General features: G+C 42.2%; 2 protein-coding genes across 2 annotated transcripts in view; one reads left to right on the top strand and one right to left on the bottom strand.

Annotated features, from left to right (window-relative positions):
• The window catches only part of LOC137645998 (ran-binding protein 9-like), a 218,945-nt gene that overhangs the window by 59,080 nt on the left and 137,227 nt on the right, over positions 1–22,638 (bottom strand). The window lies entirely within an intron of this gene.
• The window catches only part of LOC137644750 (ran-binding protein 9-like), a 45,710-nt gene continuing 38,539 nt past the window's right edge, over positions 15,468–22,638 (top strand). The window contains exon 1 of the mRNA XM_068377646.1: positions 15,468–15,526. Coding sequence (XP_068233747.1) covers positions 15,468–15,526 — 59 coding nt within the window. The remainder of the gene's footprint in view (positions 15,527–22,638) is intronic.

Here is a 22,638-nt window from a genome sequence, read left to right as displayed (position 1 = left end):
TCTCTCTCTCTCTCTCTCTCTCTGAAAAGAGGGAATTGCAAATTTGGCGAAAGATGCTTCTACAAGCATCCAAAGATATGCCATAATTATGAAATATATGGTAAATGTGCGTATTTAGACGGATATGGAGACGAATGCAGAGATCTCCATCCAAAAATATGCAAAACCCTAAAAGAAGGAAAAGGATGCAGTTTCAACAAAAAATGTCGATATATGCATCCTGCAACTATGAATGAGAGTAAGAAAAACTCAGCAAACTGAAAAGAAAAACAAAAATGAAACAAAGAAAGAAACAAAAAAGCAGACCGCGTATATTCCGCACTATGCACCAAAAAAGGCCTTTCAACCTAAAGCTCCACAAATAGAGCCCAACTACCAAGAATGCATATATAATGCCAGGGGTTGGTGCAGATATGGAGATAATTGCAGGTTTACACACAAAAATAAGTATGAAGGCGAAAGAACAAATATTATGGAAAAGTTGGATTTTTTAATGGCAGAATTCCGAGAAAATGAAGAAAAGAACATCATATCAGAACAGGAAGGAAGCATGGGAGAATCCATATTATTACCAATATTAAATAATGGAAATGAGACACAAACCATAATAGTGATGAATGCACAGGGTTTAGTCACGAGTAACTCTAAAAGGAAAATAGAGTTCCTAGAAGAACTAACCCAAGTTGAAAAAATAGATATATTGAATATAAGTGAAACATGGTATTCCCAAGAGACTGGCAGTGATGACCAGATAAAGGGTTTCCAAACTTATAGATCAGACAGAAAAATAGGAATCAAGGGGGAACCGCAATATATGGAAGAGACATAAATCAAGGAAAAGTCTGTGAAAAATACAGTAACACAGAATGTGAATTGATTGCGGTAGAATTTGAATTTGAAAAACTAGTGAACATTGTAGTTTACAGACCCCCAAATACTAAGGAGTTTGACATAATAATAGAAAATATAGATGATATATGTAGAAACCATAAAGACTGGAATATATTCCTATCCGGAGATTTTAACTTTCCTTTCGTGGATTGGAAAGAACGGATAGAAGAAAGTGGTTGTATGTATACATATAAAAAAGAGAGTAATAGTAGCGCAGAAGATAAGAGGCAATTTGAAAAGCTTCAAGATATGCTATTAGAACATAATATGCAACAAATAAACCACATTCCAACAAGAAAGGAAAATGTCCTAGATCTAGTATTTGTGAATGAGGTGAATTATGTTAAAGAAATAATAGTGTATAACACGGGAATTTCAGACCACAATGTCATAGAATTGATAGTTCATTCCAAAGCAAGTGATCACAGAATTAATAAAAGCACAAAACTTTGGGAAGGATATGGAAAATATAACTTTTACAGTAAGAATATAAAATGGTCAGAAATAAATGAAGAACTGAATAAAGAATGGAAAAATGTATTTATAAGTGATAATATACAGGTAAATACGGATATACTGTACTGTACAAAAATACTGGAAGAAAATTGTTGAAAAATATGTACCGAAAAAAAACAATAAACAAAAGACGTGCATACCAAGAGACAGAAGGATCTTATTTCAGAAAAATTAAAAAGTGGAAGAAAAATCTTGCAAAAGAAAAAAATGTGTGGAAAATGAGGGAAATAAAATGTAAGATAGAAAATGCAGAACAAAAGATTATGCAGTCGAAAGAAAATGAAAAAAGGGACTTAGAAGAAAGGACACTTCAAAATATAAAAAGAAACCCCAAAGTACTTTACTCCTATGCAAAAAAGATGAATAAAAGGAGAATAGAAATAGGCCCTCTAAGAATTGAAGGACGGCTAACGAATGAAAAAAAGGAAATATGCAACATATTAGCAGAAAAATATAAGAGTGAGTTCACGCCAAGAATTGCGAATGAGAATAATGAAACAGAAATGAGAGAAGAAAATGTTGAATATCTAACGGATATAGATATTAATGAAGCAGATATTGTCACGGCTATAAACGAAATTAAAAATGGATCGGCAGCCGGACCAGATGGAGTTCCAGCGATTTTGTTAAAAAAAACTGCAAACTCTATCGCGAAGCCACTTGCAATACTGCTAAGACAGAGTATAGATATGAGCGAGATATATGTTAAACATAAATTAGCTTATATAACCCCTATCTTCAAAAGTGGATCAAGACTAGAGGCAAGCAATTATAGACCTGTTAGTCTAACATCACATATTATGAAAGTGTATGAGAGGGTAATAAAAAAGAAAATAATGAACCATTTGGTCAAAAATAATTTGTTTAATATGGGTCAACACGGTTTCGTACCTGGAAAAAGTACACAGACCCAACTGATAGCTCACTATGAAAACATATACAATAATATGATAAATGAAAAAGACACAGATGTGATCTATCTAGATTTTGCAAAAGCCTTTGACAAGGTAGACCATAACATATTGGAGAAAAAAATGAGAAAGCATAATATTGTGGGAAAGATAGGAAAATGGGTAAAAGAATTCCTGCAAAACAGAAAACAGATAGTGGTTGCAAATGACGAGAAATCAGATGAAGCCCAGGTAATATCTGGTGTGCCCCAAGGTACGGTATTAGCTGCACTGCTATTTGTTATTATGATCTCAGACATAGACTGTGATGTTGAAAACTCCGTAGTGAGAAGTTTCGCCGATGACACAAGAATAAGTAGAGAAATTACTTGTGATGAAGATAGGAACTCACTACAAAGAGATCTAAACAAAATATATGAATGGGCGGAGATAAATAGGATGGTATTTAACTCCGATAAATTCGAATCAATAAATTATGGAAACAGAGAAGGAATGGTGTATGCATACAAGGGACCTAATAATGAGACAATCACAAACAAGGAAGCAATTAAAGACCTTGGTGTAATTTTAAATAGGAATATGTTATGCAACGACCAAATAGCAACGCTGTTGGCTAAATGTAAAGCAAAAATGGGAATGTTATTCAGACACTTTAAAACAAGAAAAGCTGAACACATGATTATGCTTTACAAAACTTATGTGCGTAGTACACTCGAGTACTGCAATGTGATATGGTACCCACACTACCAAAAGGATATTGCGCAAATAGAGAGTGTACAAAGGTCCTATACTGCTAGAATAGAAGAAGTTAAGGACCTTGATTACTGGGAAAGACTGCAATTTTTAAAACTTTACAGTCTAGAAAGGAGAAGAGAACGCTACATGATAATACAAGCATGGAAGCAAATAGAAGGAATTGCTGAAAACATCATGGAGCTTAAAGTATCAGAAAGAGCAAGCAGAGGTAGATTAATAGTACCAAAAAGCATTCCAGGTAAACTGAGAAAGGCGCACAGGACATTAATCCACTACGCACCAGCATCGATAATGCAGCGACTATTTAACCCTGGATAGGTACGGTCCTCGGACACCCCTTTAAGGGTATACTCGGACGCGAACGACCCCGACGCCAAAAAAAATTCTTGAAAAATCAGTTTTTGCAGTAACCTCCTTTTTTCTTTTGCCAAAAAAACTTCAATGAATGCTTAAAACAACTGTAAAGATAAATACTACTCATCTGCAGAAAAACTATTTATTATAAATATTTTAAAAAATTAAGTAGAAAAAAAAAGACCTGACATAAAAATTCATAAAAAAAAAGTTTATACAAATATACACAAATCCTTTTAGGAATTGATTCTTGAATGTTTAGGACACATCTTGATGTATTTTGGATGAAGTCAGACCCATGGAGGTGAAGATCTGAAATGAGAAAAAAAGGGTAACTTTTTTTGGCCAAAAAAAATTGTCCAAATTTCATGAATTTTTTTGGGTACCCAAATGAAATAGGAAGTGGCTAATTTTTTTAGGGAATAAACATATGTTATCCTAAAATAGAAATATGTAAAAAAATCTTCATTATTTTGTAAATTACATTTATATCAGGGGCCATATCTAAAGGTAATTTTTTGAGTACTTGGAAATTTCGTAAAAAAATACATATATTTAATATATAATATGATATTTATGCAGGTAAAAATATACCAAAATATCACAAATTCTATAGGGAACAAGAATATATATAGATAGGGCAGCTTACGCTTCGGATATGTCCACAAAATGGCCGCCAACCACACTGACTCAGACTCCCTAATCTGCCACTTGAAATGTAGGAAGGGTATGTCAATTTCAAGGTGTTATTTACTAATCTAATTATTATTGGATATGCATAAAAATTGTATGGTGGGTTGCTGGATAATTGTCGATTATTTTACGACTATAAAATTAAAATTCTGACCCAAAAAAATTTTTTGAAGGGAAATAAAATCGAAAAAAAAAATGTAAAACAATATTTTAGCTAAAAAAATTTGATGATATTCAATCAAAAAAAAAGTAAACAAAATTTTCTGACAAATAAACATCTAGAGGAATCATTACTCTGTGATAGTTCCTTAGTACGTAGTAATTTTGAAAGAATTGGGAAAAAACGAAAAAATGGCAATCACCGGAAAATCGAACACATACCTATATATACGCCATATCTGGCTAAAAAAAAGATAGGCATGGGTAGCCAGATCATCTAGAAACACTTTCCAACACTATAAAAATATAAGTTTTGCGACACTACTTGCCAATTCCTTACGGTAGCATGACTAAGCAAAAAAATGCAAAACAAATAAAAAGGGGCACTCGTGGAAAAATGGCCATTCTAATATACGGCATTTCAGAAAAAAAAAATTTCAGCCACGTGCTAGGCAAACCATCAAGGCATATTTTCCGACAAATAAACATATAAATGAAATATTACTCTGTGATAGTTCCTTAGTACGTAGTAATTTTGAAAGAAATGGGAAAAAACGAAAAAATTGGCAATCACAGGAAAATCGAACACATACTTATATATACGCCATATCTGGCTAAAAAAAAATAGGCATGGGTAGCCAGATCATCTAGAAACACTTTCCAACACTATAAAAATATAAGTTTTGCGACACTACTTGCCAATTCCTTACGGTAACATGACTAAGCAAAAAAATGCAAAACAAATAAAAAGGGGCACTCGCGGAAAAATGCCCAACATGCTAATATACGGCATCTCAGATAAAAAAAAAAGACATGCACGTGTTAGCCCAACCATCAAGGCACACTTTCTAACACATAAACATGAAAAAAAAAATCAATAATATACGGCAATTCCTTACTACGTAGTAAATTTTTACAAATATTGAAAAAAAAACAGAAATTGGCAACCGCAGTTAAATACCCAATATACCAATAACTACGTCGTATCTGACAAAAACAAAATCACGCATGGGTAGCCAGATCATCTAGACACACTTTCCAACATTAAAAAAGCAAAAGTTTTACGACACTATTTCGCAATATCTTACGGAAAAATGACTTGGCAAAAAAATTTAAAAAAATTAAAAAGGGACACTCGCGGTAAAATGCCCGACATTCTAATATACGACATCTCAGATAAAAAAAAAGACATGCACGTGTTAGCCCAACCATCAAGGCACACTTTCTAACACATAAACATGAAAAAAAATGAATAATATACGGCAATTCCTTACTACGTAGTAATTTTTACAAATATTGAAAAAAAAACAGAAATTGGTAACCGCAGTTAAATACCCAATATACCAATAACTACGTCGTATCTGACAAAAACAAAGTCATGCATGGGTAGCCAGATCATCTAGACACACTTTCCAACACTAAACAAGCAAAAGTTTTACGACACTATTTGGTAATATCTTACGGAAAAATGACTTGGCAAAAAAATGAAAAAAAATGAAAAAGGGGCACTCGCGGTAAAATGGTCCTCGTGGTGATGAACGACATTTTAACTAAAAAAAAAAACATGCACATGGTAGCCAAACAATCCACCAAGACTTTCCACAACTGATAACCTATACAAGTTGCACCATTCTACGACAATTTCATAATACGTAATAACTTTGATAATTATGCAAACTACCTCAGAAGGGTAAACTCGGACGCGAACGACCCCGACGCGTCTCAGAAATCGGGGAAGGAGTACAGCTACAGCAATGCACATCTGGACACTACTAGAGCGTGTAGGGGAGACACCTCCTGCAGGTCGATCACCCACAAATTCAGTCACAGGGGTGAGTCACGTGAGAAAAACGTGTTTTTTTTTTACGCTCGGGGTAGCAAACGACCCACCGTACCTATCCAGGGTTAATGTGCTGCCAGCTCATCTAAGAAACATATCAGGAGTGAGCGTAGATGCGTTTAAAAATCAGCTCGATAAATACCTAAGATGCATCCCAGACCATCCAAGACTGGAAGATGCAAAATACACCGGAAGATGTATTAGCAACTCTCTGGTGGATATACGAGGTGCCTCACACTGAGGGACCTGGGGGAACCCAAACAAAAAATAAGGCAATAAGGTAAGGAAGGCTCTCTTTCTCTCCCCCCCTCTCTCTCTCTCTCTCTCTCTCTCTCTCTCTCTCTCTCTCTCTCTCTCTCTCTCTCTCTCTCTCTCTCTCTCTCTCTCTCTCTCTGTATGTGTGTACGCGCGCACACTGTAGTATAGTTCATTATACCATACTGTAAATATTAGATAAAGAAAATAAAATACTGTAACTTACATTTTTAAACCATTTTCTTTCGGTTACAGATACTGTATAATGATGCGAGACGAGTTAGCCGTCACCTGGAATATCTCGCCATCATTGGATAACTCGTTGTCATATAAATTGTGCCAGTTGTTGACAGAGTTACTTGATTTGCACAAGCAATATTCACCATCTTCTCACTGCTATATTGTTTCATGATAATGGCTACTTTCATTTCTATTCAAATGGCTTGCTGTTTCTTTACACTACCACTATCACCACTAATACTGTATTGTACTTCATTGCACTATCACTTGAAATCTACTCATCAGTCATAGTTAATGTTGTTGTAATTTATGGAAATAAGGCAAAAATACGGTGGAGGTAGTATACAGAAACGGCTACAACTATCACAATGGATTTTGAATAAAGCTGGTCATTGCTGCTAGGCCTGGTTGGCGGCTGCGTTGGTGCCGTGAACCAGTCGTGAGTGGTGCTAATTTCAAAATTTGACTAGCAATAGTTTGCGTTCGTAAATCGAATGTTCATTCCTTAAGGACTGTCTGTATACTGTTAAGAATACTACTTGTTTATATGTGGGCATCTCCTCGAGAGTGGTTGCTTATCAGCTGTGTGTGTTTACATGTTCTGAGATGGATTCGCATAGAAAAAAGTTGTTTTCAATATTAATCTTACCCGATAATCATGTAGCTGTCAACTCTGTTGCCGACAGAAATCTACGCACGGGATACGCCAGCGATCGCTATACAGGTGGGGGTGAACACCACAGCGCCATCTGTGGTCAGGTACTCTAGTACTTCTTGTCAACACCACCTCAATTTTTCCTCTGTCGTGCCTCCGGCTAGACCTACATGGATACGCTGTTGATTCTGGAGTTATTGCTCACGATTTGGTGATGTATTTGCTCTAGAGTTTAGCCTTCGCTATTCAGGAAGCTATATCATTAGCTTAGCAAGTTTTTGGAATTAATTTGATTTAATTTTTTATTTAATTTTGGTACGAAGAGAGTATGAACTCTCTTTCACTTTTAAATGGCCGACCCTTCCCTTAGACGGAAGTGTTGGTGTCGAAGAGAGTATAGACTCTCTTAATTTTGCTTAACAAAGTTATAGATTTATTTTATATCTCTCCGCCTTTTATAGGCCTCTTTGATTAACTTCCTTTTATTATAAACTTATTAAAATTAATTTTTATATTTGTTTATATTCGACCTTTCCTAATAGTAGGCGGTCTTTTCTTGGAACCGAAGTTAATTAACTTTGAGCCCGTCATTTCGTTTTTACCTGTTAACTTATTATGCCATTTTAATGTTTTTGAAAGAATTTCTTTGATAGTCTTGTACTGTTTTCAAAGTTGAACTAACGTTTTGTTTTGTCTCTGCAGTTGTTGACGTTCAGAACGTTCAACTTGCGCTCTATCGTTACGATAGAGAGAGAGTCTATCACGGTGTCACGTTGCAGTAAGAGTAAACCGATTCTAGCGTTTTGTTCATTCTTTCTTAGCTTAAATGGTTCTATTCTATAAAGGAACTTTTTATTTGGGAAACCTTTCAGTTTTTTTCCTTTAACAATAATATGTTTTAACGATATATATAATTGGGCTCTTCTCTCAGGTGCTAAGTCAAGAGAGAGAGAGAGAGAGAGAGATAGAGACGGAGGGAGAGAGAGGAGGATAAACGTTTCGTTCAAGCGGGTAACGTTGTTATCGTTTTTGCTCTTCTCCCTAGTCTCTTTAGGGGAAGAAGGTAAACGTTTCTAGAGTTTTATTCTTGTTCTCAGACTTTATGCGGTGAGAGATTTTAATCGTAGTTTATTTGATCTAGTGTTTAATCTCTTTTCCAGCCACTGTATTATTTATCTTTCATTATGTTTTTCTGTTACATTGTAATACTGTTTTCGCAATTACTAACTTTTAATGAAGGATAGAATTGCGTGTTTCAGGTACAAACCACTTAAAGTTTCGAGTTCAGTGAAATAAGTGCAAACAGAAAATCAAAAGTAAGTGATAAGCGCAAAGTGTTACAGTGTTGCGTTCGAGGGTTCGTCTGTTCGTGCCAGTTGTTCGCCTAGTCTGGGACCTCTTACAAGCTCCCAAGCCCAGGGGAGAAGTAATGTCGAAGGACTTATGGGTTCAGCAGGCCTTGATCGACGAACAGACGTTTCCCTCCGTGGTTTCGGGTGTAACCAACTCACGTAGCCGACGTGATCACCCCACCCACACAAAGACGAGAGAGCCCATTTATTCCTCGTCTGCGGAAGAGGTTTCTCGCAGAAACCATGGACCAAATCTTGCAGCTTTTAAGTGCAAGTCGGTCCCTTCCGCGCAAGTCCAACTCCTAGGTGGTGCCATTAGCACTGGGTCAGTTCGGACTTGCTGCAGTACGACAACTGCACACCTCCCAGAGAGGCAAGGTGGTATCGCAACAGACAGTAACTCCGTCTGTTGCCGCACCAGCTGTTTTAGACCCTCAGTTTCAACGGACAGTAGCTCCGTTTGTTGTTGTCTTTCTTAAACTCTAGTGGTCTATGCTGCTGACAATGCAGTCTCAGCTTGCGGTGTTGATGCAGGAGTTTCAGGCAGAGAAGGTTAACACACCTCCTCCTGCGAGCGCTCCTCCACCTCTACGCAGTCCAGCCTGCCAGACGTATGATGTTGAGGTTCCTCAAGCTACCTCCATGCGTGAGCTGCCGCTTTGGGAGTTGCCAGATACCAGCTCTGTGCAGCAACCTCCACTTTCCTTGAGGCAGGAGCCTCTTGCCACGCGGCAACCTCCTCAACACTTGAGGCAGGAGCCTTATGCTTTGCAGCAACCTCCTCTACCCTTGAGGTAGGAGCCTCTTGCGTTGCGACTACCTCCTCCATCCTCGAGGCAGCTACCTCTTGCGGTGCGACAACCTCCACCATCCTCGAGGCAGCAACCTCAACTCCACCTCTGCGCAGTCCACCCTGCCAGACGTATGATGTTGAGGTTCCTCAACCTACCTACACGCGTGAGCTGCCGCATTGGGAGTTGCCAGATACCAGCGCTATGCAGCAACCTCTTGCGTTGCGGCAACCTCCACCATCCTTGAGGCAGTAACCTCAACTCTTGCGGCAGCCACCTCCACTCTTGAGGCAAGAACCTCAACTCTTGAATGGGCTCTCGTGGCATGGTTGGTTTCGACCTGGCCTTTCATTAGAAGGGGCTAGCGTTCGATCCCAAGTATGAGGTAGAAATTTATTTCTATTTGAACACGATGTTGTGTTGATATTTATCCATATTGACTCATTAGGGGTAATTTGAATGAATTACTACCAATTGTGTCACGTGGTGGCCCGGGGAAATCTGGTAAAACTCGCTGGTAAAGAGACTGATGTCTCACCAGGTAAATCCTCGGACAGCTAGATTAGTGTCAGGTTCAGATTTCTTTAAAAAATCCTCCTCTACCCATGAGGCAGCCTCATGCTATGCGGCATCCTCCTCAAACCATGAGGCAAAAGCCTCATGCTATGCGGCAACTGCCTCAACCCATGAGGCAGGAGCCTCATACTATGCGGCATCCTCCTCAACGCATGCGGCATAAGCCTCATCCCTTGCAGCTTGAGCCTCATCCCAGGCAGCATGAGTCTCATACCATGCAGCATGAGCCTCATCCCATGCAGCATGAGCCTCATCCCATGCAGCATGAGCCTCATCCCATGCAGCATAAGCCGCACGCCATGCAACATGCTCTGCTTACCTTACAGCATGCTCTACATACAGCATGCTCTGCATACCTTACCGCATGCTTCTCAGTCACACATCTTTGGTTGTTGCCAACTCACTAGACTGTCAAGCAGTTTCATAACGTTGCCTTCTAGTCTGCTGCTTTTGCACCAGTGAAACCCTCACTGAGAGAACTTAGCTTTTCTCGGATATGGTTCCTGTAGATGAGAAAGTGCTATTCTCCCTCCTTCTGATTTTCCCTTGAGGACTCTGTCATTTGGAGAGGAGCCTTTAGCTGCTTAGCCTCCTATGGACTTTTATTTAAGCATAGCATGATTCCAGCGAGGGTAATGGTTCCACTTCAGTCGCTAACCCCGTCTGTTACCACACCTGCTCCCATAGACCTTGAGCTGTGTTGCAAGACATGCAGTCCAAGCTTAGTCCTTGTTAGAGGATTTTTTGTTTACGGAGTCAATGTGTCACTGGGAAGACGTTCAACAACCAGCAGAAGTGTCTTGTTGTGACGCAGTGCGGCAACCTCAGCAACCCGATAAGGAGTTGTCTGTACGACCCAGACAGTCTAGACAGCTTCGGGTTGTCACTGTACTTCCTCGCTTCCCCATGGTTGACAGTTCACAGACTGTGCAGCAGTACCATGATCTTGTGTCCGGCTCCGTCAGACGACTAGCTTTTAAGAGCTCCCACAAGTCGTCGCTGTCTGGAGATTCTCAGATGGACTATGGATCTGACCAAGGAACTGGGCCTCCTGGTCAATTTTGAGGAGTCCCAGCTCGTCCCATCCTAGACCATTGTCTCCTGGGTATGGATCTTCAGAGTCGAGCTTTTCGGGCTTTTCCGTCGGCCCCAAAGATATACTAAGCCCTAGATTGCATCCAGAGCATGCTGAGAAGGAACCGATGCTCAGTCAGGTAGTGGATGAGTCTAACAGGGACACTTTCATCGCTGGCACTGTTCATCGAGTTAGGGAGACCCCACCTCCCCCCCTTCAGTATCATCTAGCGGCTCACTGGATAAAGGACATGACGCTAGAGACGATCTCAGTTCCTGTTTCCGAAGAGAGGAGGTCTACTCTCACGTGGTGAAAGAACAGCTTTCTTCTCAAGGAAGTCTACCTTTGGCTGTTCAGAAACCCGACCGCCGTCTCTTCTCTGACGCATCAGACACGGGCTGGGGTGCGACTTTGGACGGACAGGAATGCTCGGGAACATGGAATCAGGAGCTAAGGACACTTCACATCTATTGCAAGGAGCTGTTGGCGGTTCGTCTGACCTTGATAAACTTCAAGTCCCTCCAGCTTAACAAGGTGGTGGAGGTGGACTCTGACAACACCACAGCCTTGGCTTACATCTCCAAGCAGGGAGGGACTCATTTGTGGAAGTTGTTCTAGATCGCAAGGGACCTCCTCATCTGGTTAAAAGATCGAAAGCTCACGCTGGTAACGAGGTTCATTCAGGGCGATATGAATGTCATGGCAGATCGCCTTAGCCGGAAGGGTCAGGTCATCCCCACAGAGTGGACCCTTCACAAGAATGTTTGCAGCAGACTCTGGGCCCTGTGGGGTCAGCCAACCATAGATCTGTTCGCTACCTCGATAACCTAGAGGCTCCCGTTGTATTGTTCTCCGATTCCAGACCCAGCAGCAGTTCACGTGGATGCTTTTCTGCAGGATTGGTCCCATCTCGACCTGTATGCATTCCCGCCGTTCAAGATTGTCAACAGGGTACTTCAGAAGTTCGCCTCTCGCAAAGGGACACGGCTGACGTTGGTTGGCTCCGCTCTGGCCCGCGAGAGAATGGTATATAGAGGTACTGCAATGGCTGGTCGACATTCCCAGGACTCTTCCTCTAGGAGTGGACCTTCTACGTCTACCTCACGTAAAGAAGGTACATCCAAACCTCCACGCTCTTCGTCTGACTGCCTTCAGACTTTCGAAAGACTCTCAAGAGCTAGGGGCTTTTCGAAGGAGGCAACCAGAGCGATTGCCAGAGCAAGGAGGACATCCACTCTCAGAGTCTATCAGCCTAAAGGGGAAGTCTTCCGAAGCTGGTACAAGGCCAATGCAGTTTCCTCATCCAGTACCACTGTAACCCAGATTGCTGACTTCCTGTTACATCTAAGGAACGTAAGATCCCTTTCAGCTCCTACGATTAAGGGTTACAGAAGTATGTTGGCAGCGGTTTTCCGCCACAGAGGCTTGGATCTTTCCACCAACAAAGATCTACAGGACCTCCTTAGGTCTTTTAAGACCTCAAAGGAACGTCGGTTGTCCACTCCAGGCTGGAATCTAGACGTGGTCCTAAGGTTCCTTATGTCATCAAGATTTGAACCTCTCCAATCAGCCTCTTTTAAGGACCTCACATTAAAAACTCTTTTCCTCGTGTGCTTGACAACAGCTAAAAGAGTAAGTGAGATCCACGCCTTCAGCAGGAACATAGTTTTCACATCTGAAACGGCTACATGTTCCTTGCAGCTCGGTTTTTTGCTAAAACGAGCTTCCTTCACGTCCTTGGCCTAAGTCGTTCGAGATCCCAAGCCTGTCCAACTTGGTGGGGGACGAACTGGAGAGAGTACTTTGCCCAGTTAGAGCTCTTAGGTACTATCTCAAAAGGTCATAACCTTTACGAGGACAATCAGAAGCCTTATGGTGGGCTATCAAGAAGCCTTCTCTTCCAAGGTCTAAGAACTCAGTTTCTTACCTATTCAGGCTCCTGATTAGGGAAGCACATTCTCATCTGAAGGAAGAAGACCTTGCTTTGCTGAAGGTAAGGACACATGAAGTGAGAGCTGTGGCTACTTCAGTGGCCCTCAAACAGAACCGTTCTCTGCAGAGTGTTATGGATGCAACCTATTGGAGAAGCAAGTCAGTGTTCGCATCATTCTATCTCAAAGATGTCCAGTCTCTTTACGAGAACTGCTACACCCTGGGACCATTCGTAGCAACGAATGCAGTAGTAGGCGGGGGCTCAGCCACTACATTCCCATAATCCCATAACCTTTTTAACCTTTCTCTTGAATACTTTTTATGGGTTGTACGGTTGGCTAAGAAGCCTTCCACATCCTTGTTGATTTGGCGGGTGGTCAATTCTTTCTTGAGAAGCGCCGAGGTTAAAGGTTGTGATGAGGTCCTTTAGTATGGGTTGCAGCCCTTTATACTTCAGCACCTAAGAGTCGTTCAGCATCCTAAGAGGACCGCTACGCTCAGTAAGAAAGACGTACTTAATAAAGGCAGAGTAATGGTTCAAGTCGTCTTCCTTACCTGGTATTTATTTATTTTATGTTATTTTTGAATAACTAATAAAATAAAATACGGGATACTTAGCTTCTGTGTTAACATGTATGCTGGTCTCCACCCACCACCCTGGGTGTGAATCAGCTACATGATTATCGGGTAAGATTAATATTGAAAAATGTTATTTTCATTAGTAAAATAAATTTTTGAATATACTTACCCGATAATCATGATTTAATTGACCCACCCTTCCTCCCCATAGAGAACCAGTGGACCGAGGAAAAAATTGAGGTGGTGTTGACAAGAAGTACTAGAGTACCTGACCACAGATGGCGCTGTGGTGTTCACCCCCACCTGTATAGCGATCGCTGGCGTATCCCGTGCGTAGATTTCTGTCGGCAACAGAGTTGACAGCTACATGATTATCGGGTAAGTATATTCAAAAATTTATTTTACTAATGAAAATAACATATTTCATTTATATAGAATTAATCCTTTAATAGGCTTTTTATACTGTATTGAAAATATACCAATAATGAATAGGATAAAAATTGTTTTTAAACACAAGACTTACCTGGTAGTTATATATGTAGCTTACGTCTCTGACGTCACGATAGAAAAATCAAAACTCGGCAATCGCCGATCGGATAGCCAGGTGTACCACCTGCGCACCCTATTGAGGTACCTTGGAACCATCCCCTGTTCCACATATTTTCTCTTGTCGCCACTAGCGACAACATTGTTGGAGATTCTCCTCGCTTTTTTCCTGATTTCATTGCTGTCACTTGGTGAAGTACAGTCATTTGGTTTTTGACTCTCGCTTGATTGGATTTTTGACTCTCGCTTGATTGGATTTTTGACTCTCGCTTGATTGGATTTTTGACTGGATACTCTTTATTTATGATTTGATATTGATATTTTGACCCTTGCTTGTTGTGATCTCTCTAACAATTTTTCAAAATGGCCACCCCCCCCCCCCCCTTGTAACGTTTAGTGTGTGTGAATAGGCAACACTGTGGGCGTTGTTCCCGACGTGCTCGTCCTCTTAGCGTCAGAGGTGCTCCTTTGCTGTTGGTGAAGAGATGCCTCTTTGGCTCTTCAGCCTCGTCACCGCAGCCATCAGAGAAGGAGAAGCCTCCTCGTCTGACGTCATCTGGTTCCCAACCTTTGCTTGCTTCCAGACCTTCTCCTGATGACGCAGCCTTTAGTCCACAAACTTTGGTTCAGGACTCTCTGCCTGAGGATCGGCACGTCCCATTTGGAGGATGTTCGTCCTTCTGAAAGACACATCCTCTCTCCAGCTCATCCTGCTTCGCGCCAATCTTCGACTCGCCAACCTCCCGCTTGTCCGTCTCCTGTCTTCTGGTTCCCGTCTCCCTACTGCTTATGATGCTCCGTTTCGCTGTCTGCCTGCGCACCAATCGTCTGCGCGCCGATCTCCTACGCTCCATTCACCTACACAGGTTTCTCCTGCTCATCCCGATGATCCTACTTGTCGCGCTCCTTCCAACCTTCATCGACCAACACGTCGCTCGCCAATATGTTGGGCTCACACCCAAGCAACGCATTGCTTCCGATAATCATTCTCGCGACATCGCGCCTGCTGCCCATCGTCAAACCGTGCAAAAATCTCCACGTAAGCAGTCACCCAAGCGCCAGCTTTTGCTGCATCAGCACGCGTCATTAGATCATCGGGCAGTACATTCCCATCTTCAATCGCCGCCTACACGTTGACTTGCACGATCTCGCTGGCATTTGCTAGCGTGCTAGCAGTTGCCAATGCGCAAACGTTCGCCTATACTTCACAGCTTTCCTCGTCAACCGTCATCGGTTTGGCAACGCTCGCCATCGCTTAGGCACTCGCCAACACGGAGGAATGCACCACAACTTTGGCAAGCACAAACAGAAGTCGACATCTTTTCTCCGCTGACTTCCAAGAAGTCATGCCATCAGATGGAGGAACAAGTAGTTGTCCACATGGAACAGGAGCAGGAACAGAAAGGTAGGTTTTCGCCCTCCAGACCATCGGTCCTCTCACCTAGGAAGGGTAGAGTCTTTCTACACAGGTCTCCGTTGCCCCATTCCCCTCCCCACAAACGTATTACAGCACGACCAACGGTGAAAGAGCGAAAGGGCACTTCGGGAAATTTAAAATTCTGAACTCACTTATAATCAAGGCGGACCCACATCATTCAACGGTTCCAGAAAAGACTCCTGAAAGAGATCCTTCGGTTCCCTCCCTTCGGGAGATCTATCCAACAACACTAGTATCAGCAAACAGCCATGGTTTGATGCCATCTTCAGGGCAGTGGTGCAAGCCTTCGGGCCTGCCCTCTCGGCTCGCTCCTCGGAAGCCTCTGTGAGCCTTCAACACCCTTTTTGGCCCAGTGGATGTTCGGCAAAGAACCTTGGCTGCCTCTCCCATGAAGAGGAAAAGGAGTTCCAGACACCGTCTCATCCTCTAGGGTGAAACATACTCCTGTGAGGCCATCAACACCATGTCCAAACCTCTCCGGTTCTCCTTTCACTCGCTCTCGTAGCTCACCGCCATCTCAACCAAGGCAACCTCACAAGGAACCTGTCCCAGTCTCCTCCATTTCACCTTTTGAAGAAAACTCCCCTTGTAACGAGAGCACCACACCTCTAGAAGTAACCAGGAAGGCCAGACCATCGAGGCCTTCCATGCTGGAATACAGTGATGCCTCAGGATACGAAAGTAATCCGTTCAGGATACGGTTTCGTATCCTGATTTTTTCGTATCCTGAGTCGCGTTTTACATGTAAATAGCCTAATCCGTTCCAAGCCTTATGAAAAGACACCTTTTCTTTCATAAACACGCTAAACTGTAGTAATAAACATGTAATGCAGCCATTTCCATCATTCAATAATTAACCCAACCGTTAAAAACAGCCTAATCCATTCCAGAAACCACCATGAGATTATTCAATAATGTAGTTATAGCCTAGTTATCCCCTCCAAGCCCTAAGAAACGGTCCGTTTTCTTTACTACTGTATAAAAGTTATGGTACTGTATGTAAAGCATTTGGATCAGTGAAGGTGTATTGTTACCTGTACGTACACCTAAATTAAGGATTGATACCCTGAAAAAAAGGTTACAGTTAATTAACAAAGAAGTTGAAACTTACCTTTTGATTGAGACGATGTCCGATAGCAAAGTCGCGGCAGAGGAGGATGGCATAAGGCAGAAAACGTAACAAGTGACAGATTATGTACAGTAATTTACACACTTAACATATTAACACTTAAATTTTACAAAATAAAAAAATGGCAGAAATAATTAACACTTAACATTACGTATGGAAAACTATAAAATGAAAGAAAAAAATACTTTAACACTTAACGGTAACATAAAACTTAAAATTGAATTTTTTTTTTTGCTTTTTTATAACTTTACGTTTTTCATATTTTCTAAATTTCTTCTACTTCTTTATCACTTTCTTTTTTCTGTTTCTTTTCTTTACTTTCACCTTCTAATTCTTCATCACTTCCTCTTTTCTGTTTCTTTTCTTCACTTTCATCTTCGTCTTGGCCTACTAATACTGCTGGCCTCTTTAATAAGAAACTATCCATTGAAGCTTGTTTCTGCCTACTTTTCAACACATTTCTAAAATGCGTTAGGCAAACGTCATTGCAGTGTTGAAGCGCACGGTTGGTATAAACTTTTTCTGGATGTTCCTTTTCGACGTAGTCTGCCATTTTATGGAAACATGCGAGAATTTCCTTAATGTCTGCCGTTTTCAAAGGTGTAACATCCTCCTCATCACCGCTAGAGAACTGCTCTTGAACAACACTTATTTGCATCGTCTCCAACTCCTTCAGGTCGTCCGTCGTCAACTCCTCGTAGTGCTCCTCGATAAGTTCATCTATATCATCGGTGCTAACTTCCAGCCCCATGGACTTACCAAGATGTACGATGTCAGCCACCTCAGACTGCTGAATGGGTTCAGGATCGTCAACGATCTCGGCTTCGCCTCCAGGCTTCCCGAACCCCTCGAAGTCTCGTGCAGAGACAACATCAGGCCACAGCTTCCTCCAAGATGAGTTCAGGGTACGCCTCGAAACTTCTTGCCAAGCGAGATCGATGAGTTTGAGGCATATCACGATATTAAAGTGATCTTTCCAGAATTCACGCAGAGTGAGGTTTGTACTCTCTGTGACTTGGAAAGATCTCTGGAAGAGATGCTTCGTGTACAATTTTTTAAAATTAGAAATAACTTGCTGGTCCATGGGCTGGAGGAGAGGGTGGTGTTAGGCGGTAGATACAGGACCTTTATGAAGGAATACTCGGCCAGAAGATATTCCTCGAGGCCAGGAGGGTGAGCTGGAGCATTGTCCAACACCAGCAGACGTTTCATAGGGAGGCGCTTTTCTTCCAAATATTTTCGGACAGTCGGACCGAAGCAGACATTCACCCAATCAATGAAAAGTTGCCTTGTTACCCAGGCTTTAGCATTCGCCCTCCACATCACGGGAAGGTTCTCCTTGATGACTTTGTGGGCTTTGAAGGCTTGGGGATTTTCAGAATGGTACACCAGCAGGGGCTTTATCTTGCAGTCCCCACTGGCGGTTGCGCAAAAAGCAAGGGTAAGCCTGTTCTTCATAGGCTTATGTCCGGGTAGCCTCTTCTCCTCCGCCGTGATGAACGTCCGACGAGGCATTTTCTTCCAGAAAAGCCCAGTTTCGTCGCAATTGAAAACTTGCTGCGAACTGTAGCCTTCCTTCAGAGTCAACTCGTCAAACGTTGTAACAAAGGCTTCGACGGCCTTCGTGTCCGAGCTGGCTGCCTCCCCATGCCATACCACTGAATGAATACCAGTCCTTTTCTTGAATTTCTCGAACCACCCCCGAGAAGCCTTGAACTCTTGGGGTTCCTGCTGGGATGTTCCTTCTTCTGCCCCTTCTTCGGCCTGAGAACGCACGAGATCACCGAAAATGGCGGAGGCCTTCTGGTAAATTGTAGTCTCAGTGATGGTGTCTCCTGAGATCTCTTTGTCTTTGATCCACACAAGAAGCAGCCTCTCCATCTCGTCATGCACGTGGGCTCTCTTGTTGGAGAAAATAGTGACGCCCTTAGAAGGTGCCGCTGCTTTGATGGCCGCCTTCTGCTTCAGGATGGTGCCTATCGTATATGGATTCCGGCCATACTCCTTGGCGATCGCACTTAAACGCATGCCAGACTCGTACTTTTTTACGATTTCGAGTTTCGTCTCCATCGAGAGCATCGTCGTCTTCTTTTTTCCTTCGGCAATATTCTTGGGACCCATGGCTACAGTATAAGCTCAATTCGTAATACACTACGTACGTTATGTACAGTACTATGTACAGTATAGTAAACACTAATACAGTACAGTGCACAGTAACGAATGTTTAATAACGATAACACGTGGCGTACGAATGTACTGTATTTAACACTACGTCAAACAAGCGAAAGCACACAATGTCTGTTAACGATACCGTGGTCGGAACGAAAAGAGAGAGAGAGAGAGATGAACGCCCGTGCGTAAGCAAGGTGGGATGGTTGCCGACCAATAGGAAAGCAGGATCTTATGGCGTCAGCTAGCATCTGAGTAGGGAGATAACCAATGGGTGAGCGGGAGGCTGTAAGTGAGTTTACCCAAGTTCAAAGTCTGGCGGCGCATGCTTTTTAAAATTACTCTCGGCGACAAGTTGGGATCTCGTAAGGTTTTCGTATCCTGAAATTTTATTCGTATACTGGGGCATAAAAATTTTCGAATCACTTTTCATATCCTGAATTTTTCGTAAGCAGAAACTTTCGTATCCAGAGGTATCACTGTATGGCTTATTTCTCGCAAGGAGTTGAAAGACTCCGAGACGTTGCCGAAGTCCTCCTCAAGGACCTCCAGACCCGCAGGAGCAGTCAGTCACCCCAAGGACGACCGCGATCCACTCCGAGACGTGCTTTCTGTGTTGGACGAAAGAGACTTTGCTGGCAGTCCCACTTCAGAGGGGGAACAGGAGTTGGAGCATTCTTTCTGGCAGGTACTGACTGTGACGAGGGTTCTCAATGGTCTTTCCGACCCAGAGATAACCCCCATGGAGGGCAAAAACACAGTCTTAGGCCTTGTCTTTGGCAATCAAAAGCCACGAAGTACAGTGCAGCTCTCCAAATTCGCGTCCTCCCTTTGTTTGAGCTCCTTCCACCTCCGCGGGTTCAGCTGAGGAGGTATTACGAGGTCTTGGACGAACCTTGGCCATTCCTTCCACTCCTCCATTCCCTGGAAAAGCTGATTATGGTGATCTCTGTAGAGAGAGACTCCAACCGTTGGGTTGCGTTCTCGGAGACAGAGATTGTCAATCAAGAAGCGCAAAGTATGCCATGCATGCTACTTCGGGGTTAGATCAATGGTTTGGGTCCTTGGGAATCCTGGTACGGACCAAGGATTTCTCTAAGGAAAGTACCAGGAAAGCTATGGAAACCTTCCTCCTCTTGGGTGCCCGGACCATCTAGTCCTTAGTCCACCAAGTATCGAACTTGTGGGTCAATACCATCCTCAAACGTAGGGACTTCGTATCTTAGAAATTCCATCTGCGGTCTTTAACGCAGAGATCGAAAGGCTCGGGAACTCCTCTCTCGAGGGGATTTCATTGTTCAAGACTTGGGATGTTGAGCAGGCTGGAGAGAGATTGAGGAAGTTCCACCAGGACTCTCTCCTCCATAAGGCCTTGACAGCCCGGCCCCATAGACTGCCAACCTCCGCAGCCTAACTAACTCAAAACCTCAACGAGTAAAACTGCAGTGAAGAAAGTGGTGTCGAAAAAGCCCATTTCTACCTAGATCAAGGAAGGGTCAAAGTCATCCTGGGGAGGAAGATATCTTAGAGGGAGAGGCTGTGGCCACAAACGCTAGGATAGGCACTCCCCTTGCTTGTCCACCAATAGGGGCCCTCTTAACGAGAGAATGCCTTGATGAAGTCATTGGGCTTCAGCACGGCATATCATTCCCGTGCTGAAGGCTTGTGACGGGCAAGAGGGCTCTCGAACTGGGGAATTTCTTTTCCTCAGTTTGACTCTAAATTTCTCTCATTCTTTTTCTATTACCTCTTATTGCTTATTCCTCCTTCATAATTATCAGCTGTCTCCAACCTTTCTGTCAAAACTCTCTTACCCATTTCACTGTCCAGGTTTTTTAGAGGGGACATTGTATCCATGATCGGTTTTTATTTCAAAATCAATTGTGGGAGCTGTGGTGGTCTTGCCAACTGCCCGAAAATGTTTGGACACCTAGGAGTGTCAGTATTCCCATACTGGCACGCGGAACTATCTCTTAGGAAATTTGGCCTTCGGATTCCAGGGGTTGGCGATTTTATAGAGATAGGACTCTCGGCATTCTGTCCGGTTTGCCTGCCACTATGATTAGAGTGGGGATGATTGTATTCTTGAAATGCTCTCAGTCCCATCAAGCGGGTTTGGCATACACTTGAGCCACTCTAATCATAGTGGTACCATCCCTTTGTGGTAGGGTAGGGAGTGGACATTTGGTAAGCAGCTTTCACAGGTGTCATTGGTGGAGAAATTAATTCCAGGAAAGGCTAACGGTGTCTTCTTTGGAATTTCAGACAGTCTTAATTTTTTCTCTCCCTTGAACTTTATTTTTTTCCATTGTTTTTTTTTCATTGTTATTATGACCCCTTCCCTCCCCCTGAAAAAATAATGAGTAAACTTAATATTCCCCGTACCCCTGGATCAAATGGCGAACCCCAGACACCGTTGACGACTTCTGCTTGTTTAAATAGGGAAAGCTCTGTTGACAACCTCTGCAATAAAAAGGATTCCTCCAACAATACTTCTCTGACCAGTGTTGTTAAAGACAATTTATCGGCACTGGTGGAAAATGATGCTTGTATTAACAGTGATACTTTACTCTCTGGTTCTGGCTCATTACCAGATCCAACAAAAAATCTGAAAATTCTCCACTTAAAAAACATACCAATTGGTTGTAGCTATGACATAATTCATGAAGCCTTCTGTAGATTTGGGGCAATCAAAGAAATTTTAATGGAGCTTAATGGTAGTAAAGGCTTTTGGGAAGCTTGGGTATCATTTTCAAGTTTTGAGATTGCTTTAGAAGCAAATAAAAATTTAGAGAGCATAAAAATTGACAATTGTTTGATTTCTGGGGCTCTATGTGATAAAGCACCAAGACACCTAGAGGTATATAAACCAGAAGAATGGATGGAAAAAGAAATAGAGCATAGACTTCCAGAAGTAAGAACCCCCAAGCCCCCAACATGGATAATTGCATCTGGGAAGATGGATAATTATAACTATTATAAGATTAGTAAATTTATACAAAAAAAAGTTGGTTTAATTAAAAGTAAGGATATTAGTAGATACGGTAAGCAATCTGTTTTGATTAATGCAAAATCAGATACTCAAGCTCACATGCTTTGTGGCATGAAGATTGCAGAAATTGATCCTATTAAGGATATTAAACCACACATGAGCTTCAGCTATGGTAAAGGAGTAGTTTTTGATAGAGATCTATATGAATTCTCAGAACCGGAAATTCTGGACATGTGCCCTGCTAATGTTTGGAAAGTAAGTAAGATCCCTCAAACAAGCATGGTAGTTTTAACATTTGAAACCCCTGTTATACCAGATCATATAATTATTGAGAATGAAAGAGTACGTGTTCGAGAATAAAAACCTAGGCCTTTACAATGCTTTAATTGTTTCAAGTACGGTCACCCTTCCCGGTACTGCAATAATACGAAGATCTGTATTAACTGTTCTTTGTTAGAACATGGCCAATGCAACAGAGATACAACCTGTGCAAACTGTAAAGATCATCATAAATCAAATGATAAAAGATGTAGAGAATACAAGAAAGAAGAAGCTGCAATCTTGAAAGCAAATGCTGAACATATAAGTGTAGGTTATGCAAAGCATCTACTCAATCGGCAACTTAATTTTGCTCACGCAGTTAAGATGCCAACAAAAGATTATAATCCACTACCCCTTACTACCACAGGGGGACCAGTGGCAGCACCTGGCCCGTCAGGTGCATCTCCCTTAGTGGTAGTAGCCCAGCCATCTGGGTCAAGTGCTCCGCCTATAAAAGCCAGAGCACAA

This window comes from Palaemon carinicauda, chromosome 8, assembly GCF_036898095.1.
Source record: "Palaemon carinicauda isolate YSFRI2023 chromosome 8, ASM3689809v2, whole genome shotgun sequence".
NCBI lineage: Eukaryota > Metazoa > Arthropoda > Malacostraca > Decapoda > Palaemonidae > Palaemon > Palaemon carinicauda.
This window is presented reverse-complemented; position numbering and strand designations above follow the sequence as displayed.